This window comes from Martes martes, assembly GCF_963455335.1.
Source record: "Martes martes genome assembly, chromosome: 2".
Taxonomy (NCBI): domain Eukaryota; kingdom Metazoa; phylum Chordata; class Mammalia; order Carnivora; family Mustelidae; genus Martes; species Martes martes.
The window spans coordinates 87,177,647-87,200,087 of NC_137889.1; the positions used below are offsets into that span (position 1 = coordinate 87,177,647).

The following is a 22,441-nucleotide window of genomic DNA, read 5'->3' on the forward strand; positions in this document are numbered from 1 at the left end:
ACTTTCCTTGCCTGGGTAAGGCAATACTTCTTCTATTACACTATTTCTATATATCTTTGCCTGGACAGCTAATGTGCATTTTTGTAATGCTTTGTGAGATGCATTTTCTTCCTCTCTTGTGGTTGAATCAGTTTGCTTCCTGTGAATGCTGAGACCCTTCCCTTTCATGACACTATTTACTTATCTTGGTCCCTTTTTAAACAGTAAAGTTCTGGGGCGCCTGGGTGGCTCAGTGGGTTGAGCCTCTGCCTTCGGCTGGGATTGAGGCCTGCGTCGGGCTCTCTGCTCAGCGGGGAACCTGCTTCCTCCTCTCTCTCTCTCTGCCTGCCTTTCTGCCTGTTTGTGATCTCTGTCAAATAAATAAATAAAAAATCTTAAAAAAAAAAAAAAAGAAGTGTAAAACAGTAAAGTTCCTTGAGGGCAGGGCATATGTATTATTATCCTCTCTGCTTCTAGTGCCTAATTTAGGACCCATGCAATCTTAGATGCCCAATAAATCATTATTAAATTAATAACTTTTTACATTGTATTGTTGTCTGTGGCACTCAAGTAGCTTGCATCATGCTTAGGAGCAAGTCTGTAAATGTCTGTATTGTATAAGGAGTGCGGTTGGTCTGTTTTTCTCCCATGGGTTCCAGACACTTGATAATATAAGATAGGCAAAGTCCCAGTTTCTGAAAGTACTGTTGTTTCTTTGTCTCCAAACTTTAAAATGTGGCCAGAGGATTTGTGGAGAATGACTAAGCGTCTCACTAACGGCAACATAAACCCAAGTTCATGGCTTACTTTTTGGTCTGTGTTCTTCTTTTCCTCAGCTCTGTCCAGTGACGCTGATATTCACTTCTGGCATTACTACCCAGAAGCTCTGTGCTGGGGTTGTATCATTTAGGATAGGTGCAGCCAAATATTATAGAACACCTAAGATAACTGTTACTTAAATCACAGTTTATTTTTCTCTATGGTAATGTAAATCCAGAGATAATCCAAGGTGGGTTTGGTGGTTCCATAGTCACTAGGGACTCAGACTTTTTCACAGTTTCTGTTTCCCCTTGTGCTTAGCATGTACTTCCACTTTCAAGGTCACCCCATGGTCTGAGAAGGGTTTTGATGCTCCAGCTGTCATGTCCATGTTACAGACCACAGAAAAAGGAAGGGAAAAAAGGAATTGTAACAGGGACTTTCCTTCCAAAGGAGGCAGTGACTTTTATTTTCTTTATTTTTTATTTTTTTAAAAGATTTTATTTATTTGTTTGAGACAGAGAGAGTGCATACACAGAGGGAGAAGCTCCATTGAGCAGAGAGCCCTATGGGGGCTCAATCCCAGGATCTTGGGATCATGACCTGAGCACAAGGTACCTAATTGACTGAGCCACCCAGGAACCTTGGGGCAGCTACTTTTTTTTTTTTTTTAAAGATTTTATTTATTTATTTGACAGACAGAGATCACAAGTAGGCAGAGAGGCAGGCAGAGAGAGAGGGGAAAGCAGGCTCCCTGCTGAGCAGAGAACCCGATGCGGGGCTCGATCCCAGGACCCTGGGATCATGACCTGAGCTGAAGGCAGAGGCTTTAACCCACTGAGCCACCCAGGCGCCCCAGGGCAGCTACTTTTAATCAGTTTTCCTCGAGGTTCCACTCAATACTTCCATTTATATCTTATTCTCTAGAGTTAGTCACATGACAACTGTCTGCTCTCCTGAAGGCTGGGGCGTGTTTTGTTTAGTTTTAGCCAATACTGGGGTTGTTATTCACAAAAAAAGAGGTTGATGGCCCCTGAGAGTACAGTCTCCATATGGCTTTGTTCTTGTATTGGGGTCTACTATTTACCCATTGTCCCTCGTTTTACACCATGTTCCCCTCAAGTACAAAATCTTTACTTCTTGTTTTCAACAAAAAGCCATACTTCTCTCTAGGCTGCTTTGAAATCTTGGCTGATGGCTCTGTTTGTCTGCAGAGGAATAGCTCTGGTGGCCTTGCCTGGCCTTGCCCCTCCCTTTCTTACCTCAAGGCTCTGTCCTGCGTGCAGGTTCCCAGGAGGACAGGTACAAAAGGCAGGACTTTATTATGGTCCCTTTTAGTTAATATAGTTGCTTTCTTGTCAGAATCTGAGCTGAAAATCATGCCTTGGCTTTGCAATATTTTGATATTTCCTGTGGCCAAAGGATGGATAGGAGGAGGGTCTCATTATGTCCTGAAGTTTTAGCAGACTGTTGCTCATTGGTACAAGGTACCATTCCTTGCCACCTCTGAGTCCTAGGTCCGCCACCTCTTCCTTCCCTGTTGGTCCCCTTCTGGCATGTGTAGACACAGTCCTGCAGTGAGTTGCTGCCTCCATGAAGTTTCCCTTGGAAAGACAAGCCCTTACTCTAGGCTAATATCATATCAAGCTCTGTGGTTTATTACTTTACTCACGATTTGGGTAACTATGTCCAATTCCATGTAGATAGTAGAAAATGGAAGCTATATTCTAAAATAGGACTTTTTCGTGGTCAAGGAGAACCATCTAAAATATCCAGTTTTTCAGAGGGAGCCTTTCTCTATTGCTCCCTTCTGTTAAGCTCCTTCTTGAGAGTACCTTTTCTTTAAACACCTTTGAGGAAACCTCTTCTCCTAACCGTAGGAACTGGTTTCACACCAGAACCTATTGGTCTCCCGATTCCTCCAACAGTTCATTTCTCCTTCTCTGAAGTACTTGGGAAAAGGATAATATCTAAGAGAGTTCATTGCCACCCATGACATTCCAGGTCCCACAGAATGGTCCAGAATAGATACTCCACATTTCCCCAAAGGCATGAATTTATTCTGATTGTCTCGTGGATAAGTATACTCTTTCAACAAGATGCACACGTGCACATACATGTACACACATACACAACTCTCCACCAAAGATAAACAGTATGAGTCTACCCACAAGCGGTAAACAAGTTGCCTGAGAGTTTTCATGTTCCAACAAGATTCACTGAAAAAGGCTTTGAGGAGCCTCACTGCTGTGGGCTAGGTGCCCATTTTTCATTCTGATACATGTTTCCTTGATTCAATAGTGAGAGGCATTGGAAGAACTCTGTGGATGTGCTGTCTCAGAGGCACCGCCATTTGTTTCTTTTGCTGATTTTGGGGTGCACTTGTTTGGAAATGAAGATGTACTGATCTGGAAATAAGAAAAGGTGCCTATTCTTGAAAGAGATTGTTTTGAATGCTTTTATTTTTCTTTACAGCTTAGAAAGTAGAATGTAAGCATCTAAAGACCTCAAATGGGAGAGAGAATTGAATTATTATAGTTTAACTATCCTATGGTTTGTATTGCTGGAGAACATTTTATTCACCATACAAAGTAACATACATACATACAAAGTAACATTTTGGGGGCACCTGGGCAGCGCTGTTGTTAAGTGTCTGCTTCTGCTCAGGTCATGAGCCCAGGGTCCTGGAATTGAGCCCCACATCAGGCTCTTTGCTCAGCGGGAAGCCTGCTTCTCCCTCTCCCTCTCCCCTGCCTGTGTTTTCTTTCTCGCTGTCTCTCTCTCTGTCAAATAAATAAATAAAATCTTAAAAAAAAATAACATTTTGACAAAGTGAAAACTTAACATGTGGTCAACTTTTCTTTCTTTCTTTCTTTTTTTAAACGGACTTATTTTAGAGCAGTTTTAGGTTCAGAGCAAAATTGAGCAGAAGGTACAGGGTTCCCATATATCCTCTGTGTAGTTAACTTTTAAGGTACAATATTAATTTCTGTTCATGCCACCAGTTTATAATGAAATTCATTTCACTTTTGGATTTTGGTACTCTTTAAAAGTCAACTTACTAGTAACCACTGGGGATAGTAATTAACTTCTGGGGTACAGAGTGACTTCAACATAACAAAAAGAGTTATCAAATAATACCCAACATGTGTATTATTTGATAACTCTTTCTGCTGCTCTTGGATTGAAATAATCCACCTATAATTTACAGGGAAATGGCTTCATTCAAAGGTGTTCCTTTTATCTATTTGATGAGAAAATATTTTTAAGTTAAAGCAATTTAGTTATTTATAAATTGTTACACCTGAATTAAAATAATTGGGCTTGCAGTGAATGGGAACCTTATGACTCTGGTATTATGGAAGGCGCCTGTTGCCTGGGTCACTCTTAAAGTAGTAACTAAAATCTTGACACTTCTTCATCTATCTAAATAAAGGTTAATAGAGAAGCTTGCTCTGTTATTATAAAATGTACTTATGTTGATGTTTTTTTAGGAGATGTCCCAGAGGTTCCATTTATCACTAGGAAGTAAATGTTAGTGCCAGTGCTCCCTAGTGAGTTCCAAAGCTTACACTGATAGCCGGACACTTCCATTCAGTCATTTTATTATGCATAGGTTGATGAGTTCTCTTTAGGGATTTTAAAATATAATTTTATTTGTTTATTATTTTTTTAGAGAAGGGGGAGGGGAGGAGAGAGAGAGCAAATCTAAGCAGGATCCATGCTCAGCACAGAGCCCCATGCAGGGCTCGGCCTCACTCTGAGATTACGACCGGAGTCAAAACCAAGAATCAGACGCTTAACCAACTGAACCACCCAGGCACTCCAGGGATATATATATTTTTAAATCCTATAGAGTTGTGACTTGCTCTTTCATTCTTTTCCCTTCGAAGTTTCTAATTCTCTTGAATATTATATTGGGTTTATGTGGCTGAGGGGAAGGGTATAGAAATATAAATGATTATTTTAAACGATATTCTGCTTCATTGTTTTTTTATGCTTATTTTTCCCTGTGGACTGTTATATTACATTTTCTGGATTTCGGGGCACCTGGGTGGCTCAGTGGGTTAAAGCCGCTGCCTTCGGCTTAGGTCATGATCCCAGCGTCCTGGGATCGAGCCCCGCATCGGGCTCTCTGCTCAGCAGGGGCCTGCTTCCTCCCTTCTCTCTCTGCCTGCCTCTCTGCTTACTTGTGATTTGTCTGTCAAATAAATAAATAAAATCTTAAAAAAAATTTCTGGATTTCATATATATTAATTAAAATACTTTTCTTTTTTTTCTCTGGGTCTCCTGAAATCTTGATAAAGTTTCTCCCCATGTCCTTAAATGCTGTTATCTTTTTTTTCTTTAAGATTTTATTTATTTATTTCACAGACAGAGATCACAAGTAGGAGGAGAGAGGCAGGGAGAGTGAGAGGAGGAAGCACGCTCCCTGCTGAGCAGAGAGCCCAATGCGGGACTCGATCCCAGGACCCTGAGATCATGACCTGAGCCCAAGGCTGAGGATTAACCCACTGAGCCACCCAGGTGCCCCTGCTGTTATCTTCTTAGGAGAAAGAAACCTGGCCTAAATTGTCATGTAGGTTTTTCATAAATATTTGCCTAATGTGAAGAATGCTTTGCGAAATCTAAGGATTTTGCTGAATGAAGCTCATGCTTTGTATCCCTTCTTTCAACAAGTCACTCACCAGCTCTGTTTTGAAGAAAGAGTTTGTGAGGTTCTGTTCTAGACACTGGGGAGAGAAAGTAGGCAGGTGTGACTGAGACCTGAGGGAACCTTCAGTCTAATGGGAGAGATGAATTTGTGAATCAACTATTCCAGTCCTCTGGGATAAAGGCTATAGTAGAGGTCTGCTCAGTAGAGCAAATTGGAGAGAGAAGGATCCTGCAATGGTTCTAGAAGTAGGCTGCCTTTGATTTGATTTGGAAAGAGTAAGTAGGAATAGGCTTGAAAAAAGAAGGAAAAAGCATATGAGTAGAGCTATATCCATTTAAAGAATTATAAAACCCACTGATGTGGGGCAGGGAGTAGAAGAATGTGAAGGGGTGATGGAAGAGGTTGGAGTAGGTCTTCATGTCATGAAGTGAAGAATTTTGAACTTGAATATGAAAATTACAGGGATTTACAAAACCATTTTCAAGCTGTGGTGAGAAATGGTATTTATAGTTAGGAACATCATTCTGGCAGCAATTAGGAGGAGCAGTGGATGAAGGCCAGACTGAGGGAAGGCCAACTCATTATTATATTACTGCAATATTCAGGCAAAAAGGCAGACTTTAATTTAAGCAGTGACGGTGGGATTAGAGGAGAAGGAACAGGTTAAAGAGACATGACAGTGATATCTCTGGTATTTCTTCTGCATCCCAGGATGAACAAGTAGGCTGGTGGTGGTAATCCATAAGATAGGAAATGCAGAAAAAACACCAGGTGTTTTGGGATGCCTGGGTGGCTCAGCTGGTTAAGTGTCTGCCATTCTGCTCAGATCATGATCCTGGGGTCCTGGGATCAGGCTTCTTGCTCAGCAGGGAACCTCCTTCTCCCTCTGCCTGCTGCTCCCCCTCCTTGTGCGCGCGCTCTCTCTCTCTCTCTCTGACAAATAAATAAGTAAATAAAATCTTTAAAATAACCCAGGGTTTTGGGAGACAGATGATATTTTGTTCTGGATGTGTTCAGGTAAAAGTGACAATGGTGTATCCACCCTAAAATTGAATATATGTGCCTGAAGCCAGGGGAGGGTCCTGAGCTAAATATACAGATTTGAAATCATCAGTCTATCTGCAGATACTGAAGCATTGGTGTCAATGAGGAAATAAGACTTCGGAGAAATCTTGGTATTTGTGAGGCTTGTGATATTTGTGGGAGATGATGTCATAGAATAGACTGAAAACAAATGGCCCTTTGTACGTGATCTTACACATTCATAGTATCATTGTACACTTACAAATGGTAAAGTGTCTATAGAATTTTGAGGGGGAAAAGGAGGGGAGAGGTGGGAGGGTAGAAAGAAGAGATCCTGGGTAAAGACTTGTATCTTTCAACTAGAATACCTTGTAAAGCTACAGCACCAAAGCAAACACAGGATAAAACACTAGATTCTTGTTTTGTAAGCCTTGGGATCAAGTCCGATTTACTTTAGGAAGGTCCAGAGGCATTTAAAATCATCTGTATCATATATTTTGAAGATAATTTTTTCTTTTCATAAAGATCCGCTTTTGGGTCACCTTTTGGCCTATGCTGTGGCAGACCTGCTTCCTTGGGCTGTGCCTGAAAAGGTCCAGGTGCTCAGAGTCCTTTGGGAATCACATCGAATTTTCAGAACTTTTTGCCTCTGTTAGTTCTATTTAGCACAAACTGGTAAGCCAGTTATTGGCCAGGAACTTGATCTGACCCTGAAAAGTTCAGATCAAAAGGACAGGGTGATGTTACTGCTATAGTATTCACGTCAACCTTACTACACCTCCTCAGTGATTCATCCAGGACTTCGGGTGTTCAGGAAGAACACATGGAAAAATTCAAATTCAAGACATGTGAGAATGTTTGTTTAAGAACCTTCTACCTCTAGCCTCAGTATATAACACTTGTCTCCCAGTGGATGAGAGAAGCCAACTTCTTATTATACAGAAGTATGAATTTAGGAGTTTAGCTCAAATAGCCCTGTTATTTCTGCTTGTCCCCAGCCCCTTTTAATTTGCATCGATGCCCTCAGATCTCAGCCAATGCTCTCTTCCTTTGCTTGTACATCCCTCTTCATGTCCTAAAGTCTGCAATCTATCTATAATTACTACTTTCTTAGGGGTGGGAAATTCTTTTCATGTTTATAAATTAAGCCACGTGGGGTGTAATCTAGAACACTTGCAAATACTGGGTAAAGCTAGCTCTCACCTTTACTACTCAGGCTTTCTCTGTTTGCTTTTGGTTTTGTTTTTTGGTTGTTGTTAACATTTACAGGTGACCTTCAGAAACTTTTCAACACTTTCTCTAAGCAAAAGTATGAGAAAGAATGATTACCCATGTACTGCTAAGTTACCTTAATATGAAGATATAGAAAAAAAAGGAGCTAATTAAAGTAATAGTCATGTCTTTAGACAAGACCATTGAGAGAAGATATGCAGGAGCGGGAGGTAGTTCAGTGAAAACTAAAGCTCCAGGCTAGTAATTGGAAAGTGACATTTACTTTTGCCTCTGAATTTAATCCCATCAGATAGTCTCTATGCAAAAGTATCTCATAAGGTGTCAGCCACTGACTTCATACTTTCTCTCTGTAGGCCTTCCTCTTGTGCTTTCCTCTTTATGATCAGTCTGTGGAATGCTCAATTAATGCTAGATCTAATATTATAGAAAAAAAAAGAACTAAAGAGTGGAGGACTCCCTTGAGCCCTTCCAAAAAGGCAATGGAGAATCGCTAGGCAGTACACACCTCTCAAGTTCTTTGGGACAGTGTTGATTGATAGGCATCGAGATAGGACTAGTATTAGAAGTGGGTACCCTGTCTCCCTTGCACTTTGGGGAAACACACAGCCTTGCTCTAGGCCTGACCAGCCTTGTGGTGGCAGCTGAATGCTTTGGCGGCCCATGGGCCTGATTTACGAACTCAGCATTCTGTGGCGGTTGCTCGAGCACTTGGCTCCAGCGGTTTCCTTGGTGCTCTCCAAACGTCTCCTGGAGTGACCAGCCTGTGGCAATCAGGCTGCGCAGCAGGGATGGAGAGGAAGACATCCTTGGAGCATCACAGTCCCTTCCATGTGGTACTGAGTCACAGTGGGACTGCCTTACCACACAAGACGGACATAATTTTCAAAGAAATTTCACGTGATTTCAAAAAATGCCTCTTCAATAAAATATTTATATTTTTCACTGTATACCAGCTCTTCAAGAGCCGCAGCTCTTAGCAAATCCATTTGCTAAGTTTATGTAACGAACAGATAATGGGTGCTTACTAAGTGCCAGGTACCTAATGGGGCACTGTCATTATGTATAAACATACAGACATACATTCTTTACATTCAGTAAACATACATTCTTAACTTACAGATAAGAGAATGGGGACTCGACAAATGAACAGGCTTGCCCAAGGCAGTGTAGCTAATAAGTAGTCAAATTGAAGTTCAGGACCAAACAGGCATACCTGGACCCAACGCTTACTAAAATACGACTTGTGCAAGTGTAAAGGCCATGTTTGGATTTACACTAACTTTCAGGTGTTATACTGCAATGACTTTTTACCTCCTTCTGAGGCTGAGAACGTGTTATCTAATGGTGACCTACACATAAAATTTGCATTTCTTTGAGTCTTACCCCAGATCATCCCCACAAAACATTAGCAAATGGAATTTACTGAGAATTTCATGAAGGAGTCAGAGAAGGGGTTTATATTACTGTGACGCACATGATTTTAATTGTCAATATAGATGTTATTTTAAAAATATCCACCGTTTGCTGTGCCACTGTGGAGAACTTCTACTCATTTCAGCCTTTCTTGCCCTACTGTCTTTTTTGTTTCACTTCCCTTCTCTCCTTTTTGCAACTCAGGAGTAAACAGGCAAGCAAAAACAAAACAAAACAAAAAAACCCCAAATCAAAACCAAACAAAACCCCAAGCCAAGAACTCAAGAAGCAAATCTTTCTTTAAAAAAAAATTAAACAAAGCAACTCTCCTCTTCCTCTGAAGCTTTGTTATTAGCCAAGGTCCTCGATGTCTTACCTTCTAACACAAGTAGTTATGGATGTATTACCCTCCTTTCCCTCCCCCTCAAAAAACATTTACTCTATAAGATGAATACAAACTTTCTAATTTTATGATCAGTTGATGGAACACTCAATTCACTATAAGCAATGGATTAGAATAAAAACGGGCTTAAGTAGGGCAAAACCACGTTCAGCTCTTATTTTATTTTATTTTAAAGATTTTATTTATTTGAGAGAAAGAAAGAGAGAGCATAAGCAGGGGAGGGGCAGAGGGGGAAGCAGACTCCCTGCTGAGAAGAGAACACAACATGGGGCTCACATGAGACTCCATTTCAGGACCCTGGGATCTTGACCTGAGCTGAAGGCAGACCCTTAACCATTAGAGCCACCCAGGCTCCCCGATCAGCTCTACCTTTTAAGAAGAACTAAAATATAGCCTTCCTTTGACTCCGATTATTTATGTATTTCAAGATACAGCATATCGGGGATGCTATTATTAGCAATAATTATCAGTGTTTTGGATATATTCAGAAGTGTAGATTAATCAGTCATTCTGGTTAGTAGTATGAAGGATAATAGAATCTAGTATCCCAGCATAGAGGACTTTTCTAGAGGAATTCGGTGTGTGACAAAATTAAATGCCTGGCTATTACTTCATACTGGTATTAAAAAGAAAAAAAAAGAAAAGCTGACAATCAGATTCTCTGACACATTCATTAACTGCAGACAAGGGAGCAGCAGAATTTGCTTAAAGAAATGCAAATGGATCCCGTTGTCCTTAAAAGTGAAGACAGCACAGAGTAAGGAGGACATTTTGGCACTTTTAAAATAGATGTTTCTTTTCTGCACAGAAAAAAATGTCTTTTTCTGGTGAATTGCACTGAAGTGTCTGTTTTGCTTAATTTTTACGTTAATAGCATATGTAGTTTAATTCTGGTCAAGATGAAGACATTTTAAAAAATCTCATTAGAGAGCTATCCAGATGCTCCGTTTATTTATTTAAAAATGTTTAATTATTTAAACAATATTCATTTATTTTAGTTGAGTGTCAGAGAATGAGCAAGCAAGCGAGTGTGTGTTGCGGGGAGAGGGGTAGAGGAAGGGGGAGAGAAGCAGACTCCTGGCTGAGCACAGAGCTGGTTGTGAGGCTCATTTTAGGAACCTGAACTTATGACCTGAGCCAAAAACCAAGAGTCAGAAGCAACTGACTGAGCCACCCAGGCACCCCTCAAATCTTTTTAAAAATAGCCATTAGTATATTATGATGTCCTGCATTCTTATACCCGTTATTTTTAAAAATGAAGTTAAGGCATTCCTGCTGAGTAGCTCTCTATTATGGTAAATCTTATTAAGAGTTGTACATAACATTGATGAAAACTATTGCCAAAAGTATAACAACTACATGTAACAAAATCCTAAAATAACATGGTCTAAGGTAATTCTGTCTTCAGTCCTAATTTCTAGTACTAACATTTCAGGCAACCCATTGTGCCTTTGCACATGTTCTTTCCTTTGCACCTGTTCTTCTGGGAAGGCTCTTTCTCCCCATTTTTCTTATGGCCAGATTCTTCTCCTTCTTCAGATCTTTAAGAGCAGATAACCAGTTTTGCTTGGGTGAATATATGCATGAGTCTTAAAAAAAAAAAAAAGAATAGGAATGTATCAGGGGTTTAATGAAACATCCTGTGGTTTGAGTGTAGTATGTATGTATGTGTGTGCAGGTAAGTGAGTTTAAGATTAAATTATAAAGGTAAGTAGGCGTCAATCAGGCAGTACTTTGTCTATCATTCTACCATGTTTGCCAAGGGAAAATAGGCTAGAGAAAATGATTTGAATTTTACAAGGATCACTTTGATGGAAGTGTGGAAAGTTGATCTTGGGGGAGGACGGGGAAAGACTGGAAGAAGGGGTAATTGTTAGTAGACTATAGTGTTAAGGACAAGAGATTATTCGAGACTACCTTGTGACAATAAAAGTGGAAAAGTGTAGTGCGGTAATAGATGAAATAGTTGCAAGCCACTTTATTGAGAGAAGTTGACAAGATGAATATGGTTGTTAGTGAAAGACAAAAGAGGTTGTTTTCTAGTGTTATTTCTGGTGTTATTTCTAGACTTTGATGAATAGCTGGATTATGGTGCAATTATTCAAAGTGGGGAATGGAGGAGGATTACTGAATTTTAGGGGAAGGGTTTTCAAACAAGATATGTACAATTTGAGTTTGAGATATATGAAAAATTGGGATGGATCAGTGATTTTCAAGGTATGATCTGTCAATGTCCGGAGTCCCTAAGACTCTTTCAAAGGTCAATGAAGTCAAAATCATTTTCATAATAATGTTAAGACATTATTCCTCTTTCTTCCATCTTTCTGTGCCACTGTAATAGTGTGCATGAATATCCTGGAAGGTGCTCACAAGAGTATTAACAATGCTGAAAAGAGAGGCAAACACCCTCATTAAGTCATGCTCCATAGTCACTGTCTGGTTTCTAACTGTGATGGTGAAGCATGATTATATTGGCAAATTTGAAATTATTGAAGATCACAGAGCTGAGAAAATTGTTGTGAACCTCACAGGCAGGTTAAACAAGTATCAAGTGATCAGCCCCAGATTTGATGTACAACTCAAAGATCTAGAAAAATGGCAGACTAATCTGCTCCCATCCCGCCAGTTTGGTTTCACTGTACTGATAACCTCAGCTGGCAATGGACCATGAAGAAGCAGGATGAAAACACACAGGAAGGAAAATCCTGGTATTCTTTTTCTAGGGATATAATATGTATGTGCAAATAAAATCCCTCAATGGAAAAGAAAAAAGGCATTATTGCCTTTTTAACTGTGCTGACATTTGCACTAATAGTGGAAGAGCAATTGTGGGTAAAATTATTAGTGCCTTAGCATGAATAAGGCAATGGTGCCAAGCTACAGGAATAATGATATTGTAGTCTTTATTGCCATGTCCTTGCAGTTTAAAAAAATGCCTAGTTTTACTTAAAAGTATCCTTGATGAAGCACAAAGATTATTAGTTTTATTAAATTTTGATCCTTTAGTACATATCTTTTTTAATTGATACACATTTTATTTACTTTTTATGAACTGAAACTGAATAAGAGTTAAGAAAATGAGTCTGTTATGATAGAAATAGCAGGTTATGAAAATAATATGATTGTGAAGTGCACCTGGGTGGCTCAGTCAGTTAAGCACCTGACTCTTGGTTTTGGCTCAGGTCACAGTCTCATGGTGGTGGAATTGAACTTTGCCTTGGGCTCTGTGTTTTGTGTGGAGTCTGCTTCAGATTCTTTCTTCCTCCCCACCGCCCTTCCCCACTTGAGTTCTCTGTCTCAAATAAATAAATGAAAATTTTAAAAAAGTATATGATTGTAATATGATGGCAGGGAGGTTAATTCAAATTACTTAATAGGAAACCGTCTTATGTAAACTTGTACACTTCTAGCTCGAAAAATTTTGCATACAATATTTCTCTTTTTCCTCAGAATGCTCTTTTTAGTATTTCATAGATAGGAGTTACTTCTTAGAAATATGTAAGGTACGTTATCTTTTTAAACTTTACTTGGTGAAATGGGAAATATGCATAGTGAATTACTAAGTTTGTCTGGAGAATGATAATTTGTCTTTGAGTTGTGAGCTGAACTAACCACTTGTTTTCACAGAATATTATTTTTATTTAAAAGTAAAACTGACAGAAAAGCTATGTTTATTCAGAATTGAGTCCTTGGCCATTCTGTTCTTGTAAATGAATTAACCATTACTTCGAGAAAAATAACTGATAATATTTGTTGCTAGTGATAAAATTTAAGCTTTCAAGCAAAAATACGAATTTTGGAAAGCTTAAATTTATTGCCATCAGCCCAATGGTTTCCCAGCACTTAGAGGTTTTTTTCTAATGAGATTGGTGGTAACATTAAAAATGTAGTCAAAAAACTATTGTATAATAAAACATGCCAACATATGGAAGATCTGTATAACTGAGTGAACCAATATTTTTAAATGACCGATCTGTAATGTTACAAAATCATGCAAGATAGACCAGTAGATTTTCAGTTCACTGATTTTTTTATGAGCTCTGTCAGGTATACTGATGAGCCTCTGAATAGAATTATCTGTAATACTGTGTTTTCAAATCAATTCAGATATTTCCATTTGGTTCCTAGAGTTTCCATTTCTCTGCTGGAGCTTATATATTCGTACATGCTATTTACCTTTTTGTTAGATCGCTTAGCATATTTACTGTAGTTATTTGAAAGTCTCTTGTGTAGTAGTTCTTCAGATTCTGGTTCTGTTACTTGTTTTAACTTTTGAAAATGAATTATTTTTCTTTTATCTTTTGGAAAGAAATTGGTATCTCTTTTTGTTGTTTGTTTTTTTGGGGGGGTACTAAATGCTGGAGATGATGTATAGAACAGTAGAGACCGAGATGAATAGTATTTTTGCAAGAAAATAAGGACTTTTTCACAGGACTCCGTATAGGGGCTTGACTCCATTTAGGAGGGAGTTGATCTGGGTTTGGTGCTTGCCATTGCTTAGTTATCTTCAGGACACTACAGCCTTCAGATTTCTCTGGTATGGGGCTGCTTTTGCCTTCAGTTTAGTCTGGGGCTAGGGTGCCTGCAGATTTTCCTGGGTTTGTGCTCTACCTTCAGCTTTCAGATGTCCTTGCGTGCCTGCACTGCAGAAGGGATCTCGCCGTGCTCTTGCCGGTTATGTACGCGGTGCTAGGTTTATGGTGGAGGGTGATGAGGTTCTCTGTTGCCCTAGTTTAGCCTAGTCTTATGAAGGGATTGTATACCTGCATCTCAGAGGTGGGCCTTCTCAGCCTTCCTGCCCCTCTTCCCCGTGGCACATAAACTGTCTTGTATCTGTGGCTCATCTTGGGTGGGAGTTTCTCCCTTAACCCTAGCAATAGTAGACTTCTGTACTCTGTATATGCATAGGCTTCTGGAACCAGGGTGCCCCTCCCCAGGGTAAACAGCTTTTCTTATACCCTTCCCTCCAATGCAGTGGGTCATTGCCTGTTCTCTGGGAGTTATAGCAATTACTGCACCATCCCTAGTAGCTCAAGGCTTTGGCTCCTTAGTAAAGAAGAGTCCTGGGAAGCAAGCAAGAGTTCATGTCTATTCCCTCAGTGGTAGCTGACCACCTTCTACATTCCTGTAACCTTGAGGTTGGTTCTTCCTGGTCTCCTGGTTTGTTCCATTCTTTCACATGAACACTTAGAGGAAGTCCAAGAAAAAGAGCTCTCAGGTGAGTACAAGTATGCCTTGTATCTGAGGCCTTCAGCTATTCTAGGAGAACATGGTAGTCCACAATGGACACTTAATAATTAATTAAAAAATTTTAGTTAATTTCTTTTTATCCATTTGTATGGTGGCCACCTCTTTTTCCCATGTATGCTCTGCGACAAGTAAGACACGTTCAGAAGACTGTCGTAGAGAAACTAGTTTTAACTTAAAATTCAGGGTATGTGGTTGCCTTGTGAACTTAGCTATTTAATGGAATCAAAAGAGTTTTGATTTTATACTTTATCTGACTTAGCCTCTCAGTGTTAACATGGGAACAGCTTTCCAGCTTTCTACATTCTGAAAGCAATGGATTTTAATATAAATTAAAATTATAAAAACGTATTGATATTTTAAATTTCACATTGAAACTTACTTTTAAGAACCTACTACCTGTTGAATTTTAAAGACATATATTCACAATTATATAAAAGAACTGTTGAAATACTCCTCCATTTTTCAGCGAGTTATCTGTGTGAGGCTGAATTTCATGTACTTCGGTGAAAACAATAACATATCACAGCAAATTGGAAGAAGCAGATAGGAGAATCTAACTGTTTTCTATTCAATGAAACATTAACAAATGTGCAAAAAAAGGAGCACCTGGGTAGTGTAGTAGGTTAAGCACCTAACTCTTGGTTTTGGCTCAGGTTTGATCTCAGGGTCATGAGATCAAGCCCCACATAGGGCTTCAGGCTCCGCAGAGAGTGCTTGAGTTTCTCTGTTTCTCTCCTTCTGCTCCTTCCCCCTGCTCACTCTCTCTCTCTCAAATAAATAAATAAATAAATAAATCCTTAAAAAATGTGTAATGATTTTTGAGAATGTAAAGGACCTAGTTCATCACATGAAAATATCTGAGAACCACTGAAATAGATAAATTTAATAGCAGCAGGATATGTGGGTCTGGAGGTGAAGAGCTATGAAGCAGAAACATTGCTTGGGAATCAACAGTTTGTGGTTTGTAGGGGAAACTATGTGTATGGATAATATTATACAGAGACAAGCAGAGTGAGAAGGAAAGAGAGCCAGGAACAGACCCTGGGAACAGCAACATTAGGGCTCAGTGGAGAAGGATGGAAAAGCATGAAATACTGGGAAGGAATAATCAGGAGAATATAGTGTCATAGCTGTCAAAGGAGTAGAGTTTGAGAAGAAAGGTATGGCTTCAATGGGTCAGTCAGCATCTTAGTGAAGGAAATGTTCCTTAGATCCTCACTGTCACATATTGAGTGGGTGGTGAGGTCATAGGTAATAAGTCTCCTCCAAGATCCCCTAAGTTGTTGAATTTATTCCTGTATACTATAAAAGGAATTTCTACCATCTTAATTTCATTTGCTGTAGGCCAGTGTTGAGTCTGTATTCCAAGTGAACTTTTAGAAACAGCCTCTTGAGCTAAAATATTGATCCCAGAATTATTTATTCAGGGCCATATCAATGTATTTATTTCTCTGAAACTCAGACTTGATTCCAAGCAATTAAACTTAATCTGTTCAGTAACTTTTGCCACATAATACCATGAATTATCATTATTCCATTTTTTACTGACAGTGAGATGATTACTGCCTTCAAATCTAATCAGCCCATAGGTTTGATCCCACTTTTCTATCTTTTGAGATTCTGTTTTCTGGTATTTAATATAGAAACCACTTTCTATGGCCCAAATTTGAAGGGCATTAGGATAAGGTACTTAAGGCTCCTACAATGTTGGAAGAGCCGGAGAGCAAGGTCAGGGGATTTGCCACTGACAATCTTAGCATGAAACATGGAAATGAGTACATCTCAATAGATTCCCAGGGACTTGCTTGGAAATCTCACAACATCTGGCTGAACCTGACTTTGGAGAATAATGGCCTCTCCTTTCTCCAAGTCGCAGTGAGTGACAGAGTCCAACTGGGAAACAGAGGGAAGAGGATTCTGGGGAATAGAGTTTCCAGCTTTCTCTCTGCAGTCCAAGAAGATTTTAAAAGAGGGAGGTGGTGATGCTGAGTTGACTAGAAGTAATTTTGCACAAGGTGTGAAGTGTTGGGTCACGCTGGGAGATCTGGTAAGATTCAGAAGCTGAGAAGATGCACTGGAGTTAAAAGTTTGGAAGCAAGCCAAAGACTTAGGGGAATGTTATGGGATAAAGACCTGGCTGTATGTTGAAGTTCAAGCCAGGGAGAAGGCAAAACAAGCAATTACTGGTTGTATAGGCCCTTCATGATATATTACAGAACTATCTTTCCATTTTTAGCTCAAGACCTATATTAAGCTCTCTGTGTTCAAGGTCTTCTTTCGTTTCTTCAAATATTAAGCCTGATGTTCCTTTTGTCTACGATGTTTTCCCATCATTTCTGCATATGACAGCCTCCATCTTATTTTCTAGGTCTTAGCTCAGAAGCCTCTCCCTCAGAGATATTCTCATGCTACTATAACTAAAATGTTTTTATACCCTATCAAAGTGCAGTGATTATTTCCCTTAGAATTTCTAGTGCAATGAACAATTGCTTTATTTAAATTATTTCCTTAAATGAGTTTCAGTATAAGATAAGCCAACAACAACAACAACAAACAGTAAGGAAGAAATTTATTAGTGATTAGCAGGCCAGTAGGGGAGCTATTTGAGTCACATGACTTTTCAGGACCCAGCAAATTACAACATTTTGTTAGCCGCAACTCTGCTTATAAAACACATATATCTGTATGAATAAACATAATCTTCCCTTCATTCGTATGTGTGTTACATTATTGTGTTCTTCGTATAGAGTTTCAGTTACTTGCCATAAAGCCTGGTACATTTGGGTATGTCAACGACCATATGGTCAATATCATTAAATTGCTAATTTGTTCATTAGTTCATGTCACAAATATTTTATTTATACCTAGTGGATCTCCAAATTTTCAAGCTCCCAAGCCTCATTAGTGCTGAATTTACGTGGCCATTAGATAATGACTGCCATCCTCTTTTGGTGCCACTGTCCACCAGCTTACATTGGCTAAGATGTAACTATGATATGGTAGTTTATTTTGTTTACTTTCTATTTTATGGAAGCAAGCACAAACAAAACCACAGAAGAAAACTGTTAACCTGTAGATTTCTTTAAGAGACAGTTCCCTATTTCTCAGTATATATGAAACTGCTTAGGTTGGTGGATTTTGGTTTACAATATTGTTAGTGATGAGGGCAGAACTCTTACCTATGTTATGGACAAAGAGTGTAATAGATTTTTACTACATGTATTTATTTCTAGAGGCAGTACCTATAAAGCTGAATCCATGGAGTAGAGATTCTCCTTCTATAAAGACCAGGTTCCATTTTTTTCTTATTAAATGTCAATCTATATGTTTATTTTCAGAATTATGTATTTATGTCCTTGTGTAAACACAGAAGCACACAGTGCAATAAGATTTGATAATGTTGGTTTTATTTGGCTGTTACTTCTCCTTTACCTTCCTTTGTTTCCCTTCTTAATTCCTTCACATAATCAGTGCCCAGGCCACATCCATTTTATCTCTGCCAAGTCTTCCAGACAAACCTTTGAGATTTGCATATCTGTAGTATTAATTTAAGCCCACCCCAATGATCTCTTTCTTGCCACTGATATTAAGCTCTTTTTCTTGATTTGTTTCTTTCCTTGAATTTATTTCTGAGCTGAGTTGTTACGGGGTGAATTACCTGGGGTGAATTACATAGTTTCTCTAAGGTTCATTTTGTACTTTTGGAAAATAGGCACAATAATAAAAACTTCTTGTGTTTGTTGTAGAGAGTAAATGGGCTAATGTATGTAAATTCTTAGCACTTAGTAAGTTCTCATTAAGTGAAAGGGGAAGACAATGTTCTCTATAATATGACCTACCTTTCTAGTTTCATACAATTCTACTTTCCCAAATATAGTCTCTGCTGAGGTCAAATCAAACTCCTCATTATTCCCTCAATATGCCCTGTGTTTACCTGCTGCTTTCACCCCTTTATCTGCTACAATCTAACAAAGGGTTTAAGGTCCAGATCACGTGCATCTTCAACCTACAGCCTTCACTGATTCTAGCAATTGGAACTAATTTCTCCCTTTCCTGCACTCTCAGGGTCAAGCCTTGCTCTTGCCTTAGCATAGCCCCATCCTTGTTGCTCTGAATGTGCTCCTTTCCCTTCTTCCAGCGAATTAGAGGGTAGCAGAGGAACGCATTTAGAAACTTCATCTCTAGACCCAACAGACTGTAGAAATAGATGTTTCCCTTTGCTTAAAGGTGGAGAGGCCATGCGCTTCCAAGACATTCTGTAATGACTTGCCCCTACGCCAATGCTAGATACAGTGGCCAGTCTGTCGTCTAGAGCTTTCTTGGCCCATGCTCAATTTCTTCTGTTTCTTCCTTGGTACCCTCTTATATTAGATATTCTTTCAACAACTCCCTAGGTTTCTTTCTGGTCTCAATTCCTAAGCAAGGATATCTTTTTTCCCTAATTTTCCTTTTCCCATCTTGGCCAAACTATCAACTTATAAATTCACTATAACAAATGCTTCTTAAAATTGCATCTCTACTTGATTTCCTTATTTAAAATTTTTATCTTAGGGAGTAATGCACATAACCCTTAGCACTATGAAATTTTAATACCGTTAGTTGTTTTTCCTTGCCCTTGAGCTATTTAATTCTGTCCCAGACATTTCTCCTTCCTCTGCTTCCATAATTTCTTTTAGTTAGAACTACATTTTTCTTCCCTCCAGGCCCTATCTTCTTTACTTGCTTTATCCCCACTCATCTGGGAGTTTCATACTAAACAATGGGAATAAGCAATTTTTATACATGGTACTTTCCATGTACCTGATATTTGTCATACCCAGTCCCTACTTATGGTTGATAATGGCTTTTATTTTATAATTCTTATTTACTGTAAACTCTTTGACAAGAAGGATAGCCCATTAACTATCTCTGTATTCCCCACAGTGTCTGCCTTAGTGCTTTGCAAATAATAGGTGTTAAGGATTTAAAGGTGGTCATTGTGTACAACATGGAATTGTTTTGTCTATTGCTGTTCTTTACTTTCTTTCCTGGTTAACAAATACTTGGCTTTTTGTGTGTGCATTTTATGTATTATTATTATTGTTATTTTAATTCTGAGAGACACAGAGAGAGAGAGAGAGAGAGGAGCAGAAAGAGAGGATCTCAAGCAGGCTCCATGCTGAGCATGGAGCTGGACGTGGTACTCGATCTCACACCCTGAGATCATGACCTGAGCCAAAATCAAGAGTTGGACTCTTAACCAACTAAGCCACCCAGGCACCCCAACAAATAAAAACTTGGTTTTGGCCTAGACCTTCTCATTGTAGATACATGGACTTTCAGGGCTGGGTGAAATTGCTCTGTGCCACGTTCTTCAAGCACCAGATGGGAAAAATCCATACTTGGAATAGTCATTTCCTTTCTACCCTCTGCATTCTAAGACTGAGGCAGGTGGTGACAGGCCACCCTGAAGAGTTCACTAGGGACTACAGACAATGACATAAAGAAAATGACAAGTGCATTATAAAGCTATCTTCAGAGGAATCCCAGTGCAGGCCCATGTGCAGTGCAGACATTGCTTGTCCCTGCTACCTCTCCAGTCAAGCTGTATGTGCTCGTTTTAGTAACACCTAGTAGTTCTCTAGAGATGACAGTGTCAGTTTGTCGGGTTGCCTAATAATTACTTGACACTCATGCTGATTTTTGTTAGCTTTGTAGATCAACAGTGATATCGATAATGACAGGTAAATTAAGTGGAATGGAGAGATTATAGCGAAGAAGTGATAACAACAATAACGGAAACCAATAAAGTGACTAAGCAACGTACTGGTTTCATGTCAGCAAGGATGCAGTTTTCTGGTATTGTTCTAGGTATAAGACAAAATTATGGACTAGATTGCATGGATTTTCTCATAATTTGGTTTTGTGTTGTTTTTTTCCTCAGGCTCTTCTACTTCCTATTTTTATTTTCTATTTGTGCATATATGCATACGCTAGTGTGCACGTCTGTGTGTTGCTTACTTTGCGAAGGGTTTCTGAGGATTTAGGGCCCGGGTTGCTTTTGAATAGTTGCACAGCATACAAGTTAGGAATTGCATTCTTGACAGATGTAAGTGAGTGGGAAGCTAGATGACTGTGAGTCAGTGATGCTTGAAATATTATAAAAATGGGCAGTGGACTGTTGATGTGTGCACTTCAGATGGGTGTTTCTATACTCAAGTCCAGAATGATTGTCCTCCCAGAGGTCATGGAACAGCTGGGGCAAATAATCTTGTGAGAAGTCTTCATGTGACGGTTTCCTGAGTCAAACCATAGTATCTAGGGGAGATATGGGTATGCAAGTAATCTGGGGACTTTGATCCGCTTGAGGCACCCCTGAAACCTATGATGGATTTCAGTAAAAACAAACAAAACTTCATAGATATCCCAGGGCCATGCCAACCCTGGGAACTTGAATTTATAATATATATTGAATTTATAATATATATACATGTGTGTATGTGTGTGTGTGTGTGTATAATATATACACACACACACACACACACATATACGTATATATACATATATATGTATATATACATGTATGTATATGTATATATGTATACATATATATACATATATACATATATACACACACACACACACACACACACAGAATAGTCCATTTAATTAAGAAGAATAAACAACTCCTTCAGGGGAGTTTTCTTGCTCAGGTTCAGTAGAGGATCTTTATATATATATATATATATATATATATAGTTTTATATATATAGTTTTATATATATAGTTTTCTTGCTCAGGTTCAGTAGAGGATCTTTATATATATATCTAGATCTATATCTAGATCTATATCTAGATCCTTTGACTCTACTGAACCTGATCTATATATAGATCAGGTTCAGTAGAGGATCTTTATATATATATCTAGATCTATAGATAGATCTATAGATCTATAGAGAATTGGGGTGCAAAGATCCAACAGGAATAATAAAGCTGATTGTTTCCTACAAAAATAGAGTATTGAGTGGCCTTCCCAAAAAGAGTCAAAACAATTATGTGTGTAGTATGCTACTGTCCATGATGTTAATTACTCAAGATACCAATTTCTTCTGTTAATGCCTTTGACTCCCATAGACAAATTTTTGTGTCCTTTCTTTTTCTAAAGGGTAAGGTGATACTGTATATGAAAAAAAGAAACCTGTTTGAATAGGCAAGCCTGGTAACATTGATTTTACTTCATGGTGATATATCTGTTCTAGGTGGAATGGTCACATGATCTTGCCAAAATTCATACTGAATGCAAGAGCCTTTGAGAATTCAAGAACTAGCGTAAAGGAAAATATTGCTTTGTAAATATTATTTGCAAATTATTTCAGTTGCCCATATCTTTCACCTGATGGGAAAAAAATTTTTTTAAGAAACTGAGTAATTAGTGTGACATCCTACTTGAACAACAGAGGTTTTTTCCTTTGGTACTAGAATGGTTCTCTAGCATCCTTCTCAGTTCCTCCCTGCTCCCCCCATTAACTATGCCTTCTCTTCTAGACACAGAACATCTATGACTGTCTTCCCTAAGGTAAGTGCCAAACTTCTCTTGTATCCTTTGCATTTGTCCTTACCCACCAATCTTTCTCTTTCGTCATCTTTTTATCCTTTTCACTCCTGTACCATAACCTATATTGCTTCATTCATGGTGGTGGTATGTGGACCTAAACCAAAAATATTTAGTTGACATCAAATTATTA

The 22,441-nt window shown here is 38.9% G+C and overlaps 1 protein-coding gene across 1 annotated transcript; it reads left to right on the top strand.

Moving 5' to 3' along the window:
* Positions 1–11,850: 11,850 nt before the first annotated feature.
* Positions 11,851–12,138, top strand: LOC308338742 (small ribosomal subunit protein uS8-like; the record flags this gene model as incomplete). Its single annotated transcript, XM_080797009.1, has 1 exon — positions 11,851–12,138. The coding sequence occupies one exon, from the start codon at positions 11,851–11,853 to the stop codon at positions 12,136–12,138; it is 288 nt and encodes a 95-aa protein (XP_080653135.1).
* Positions 12,139–22,441: the final 10,303 nt, after the last annotated feature.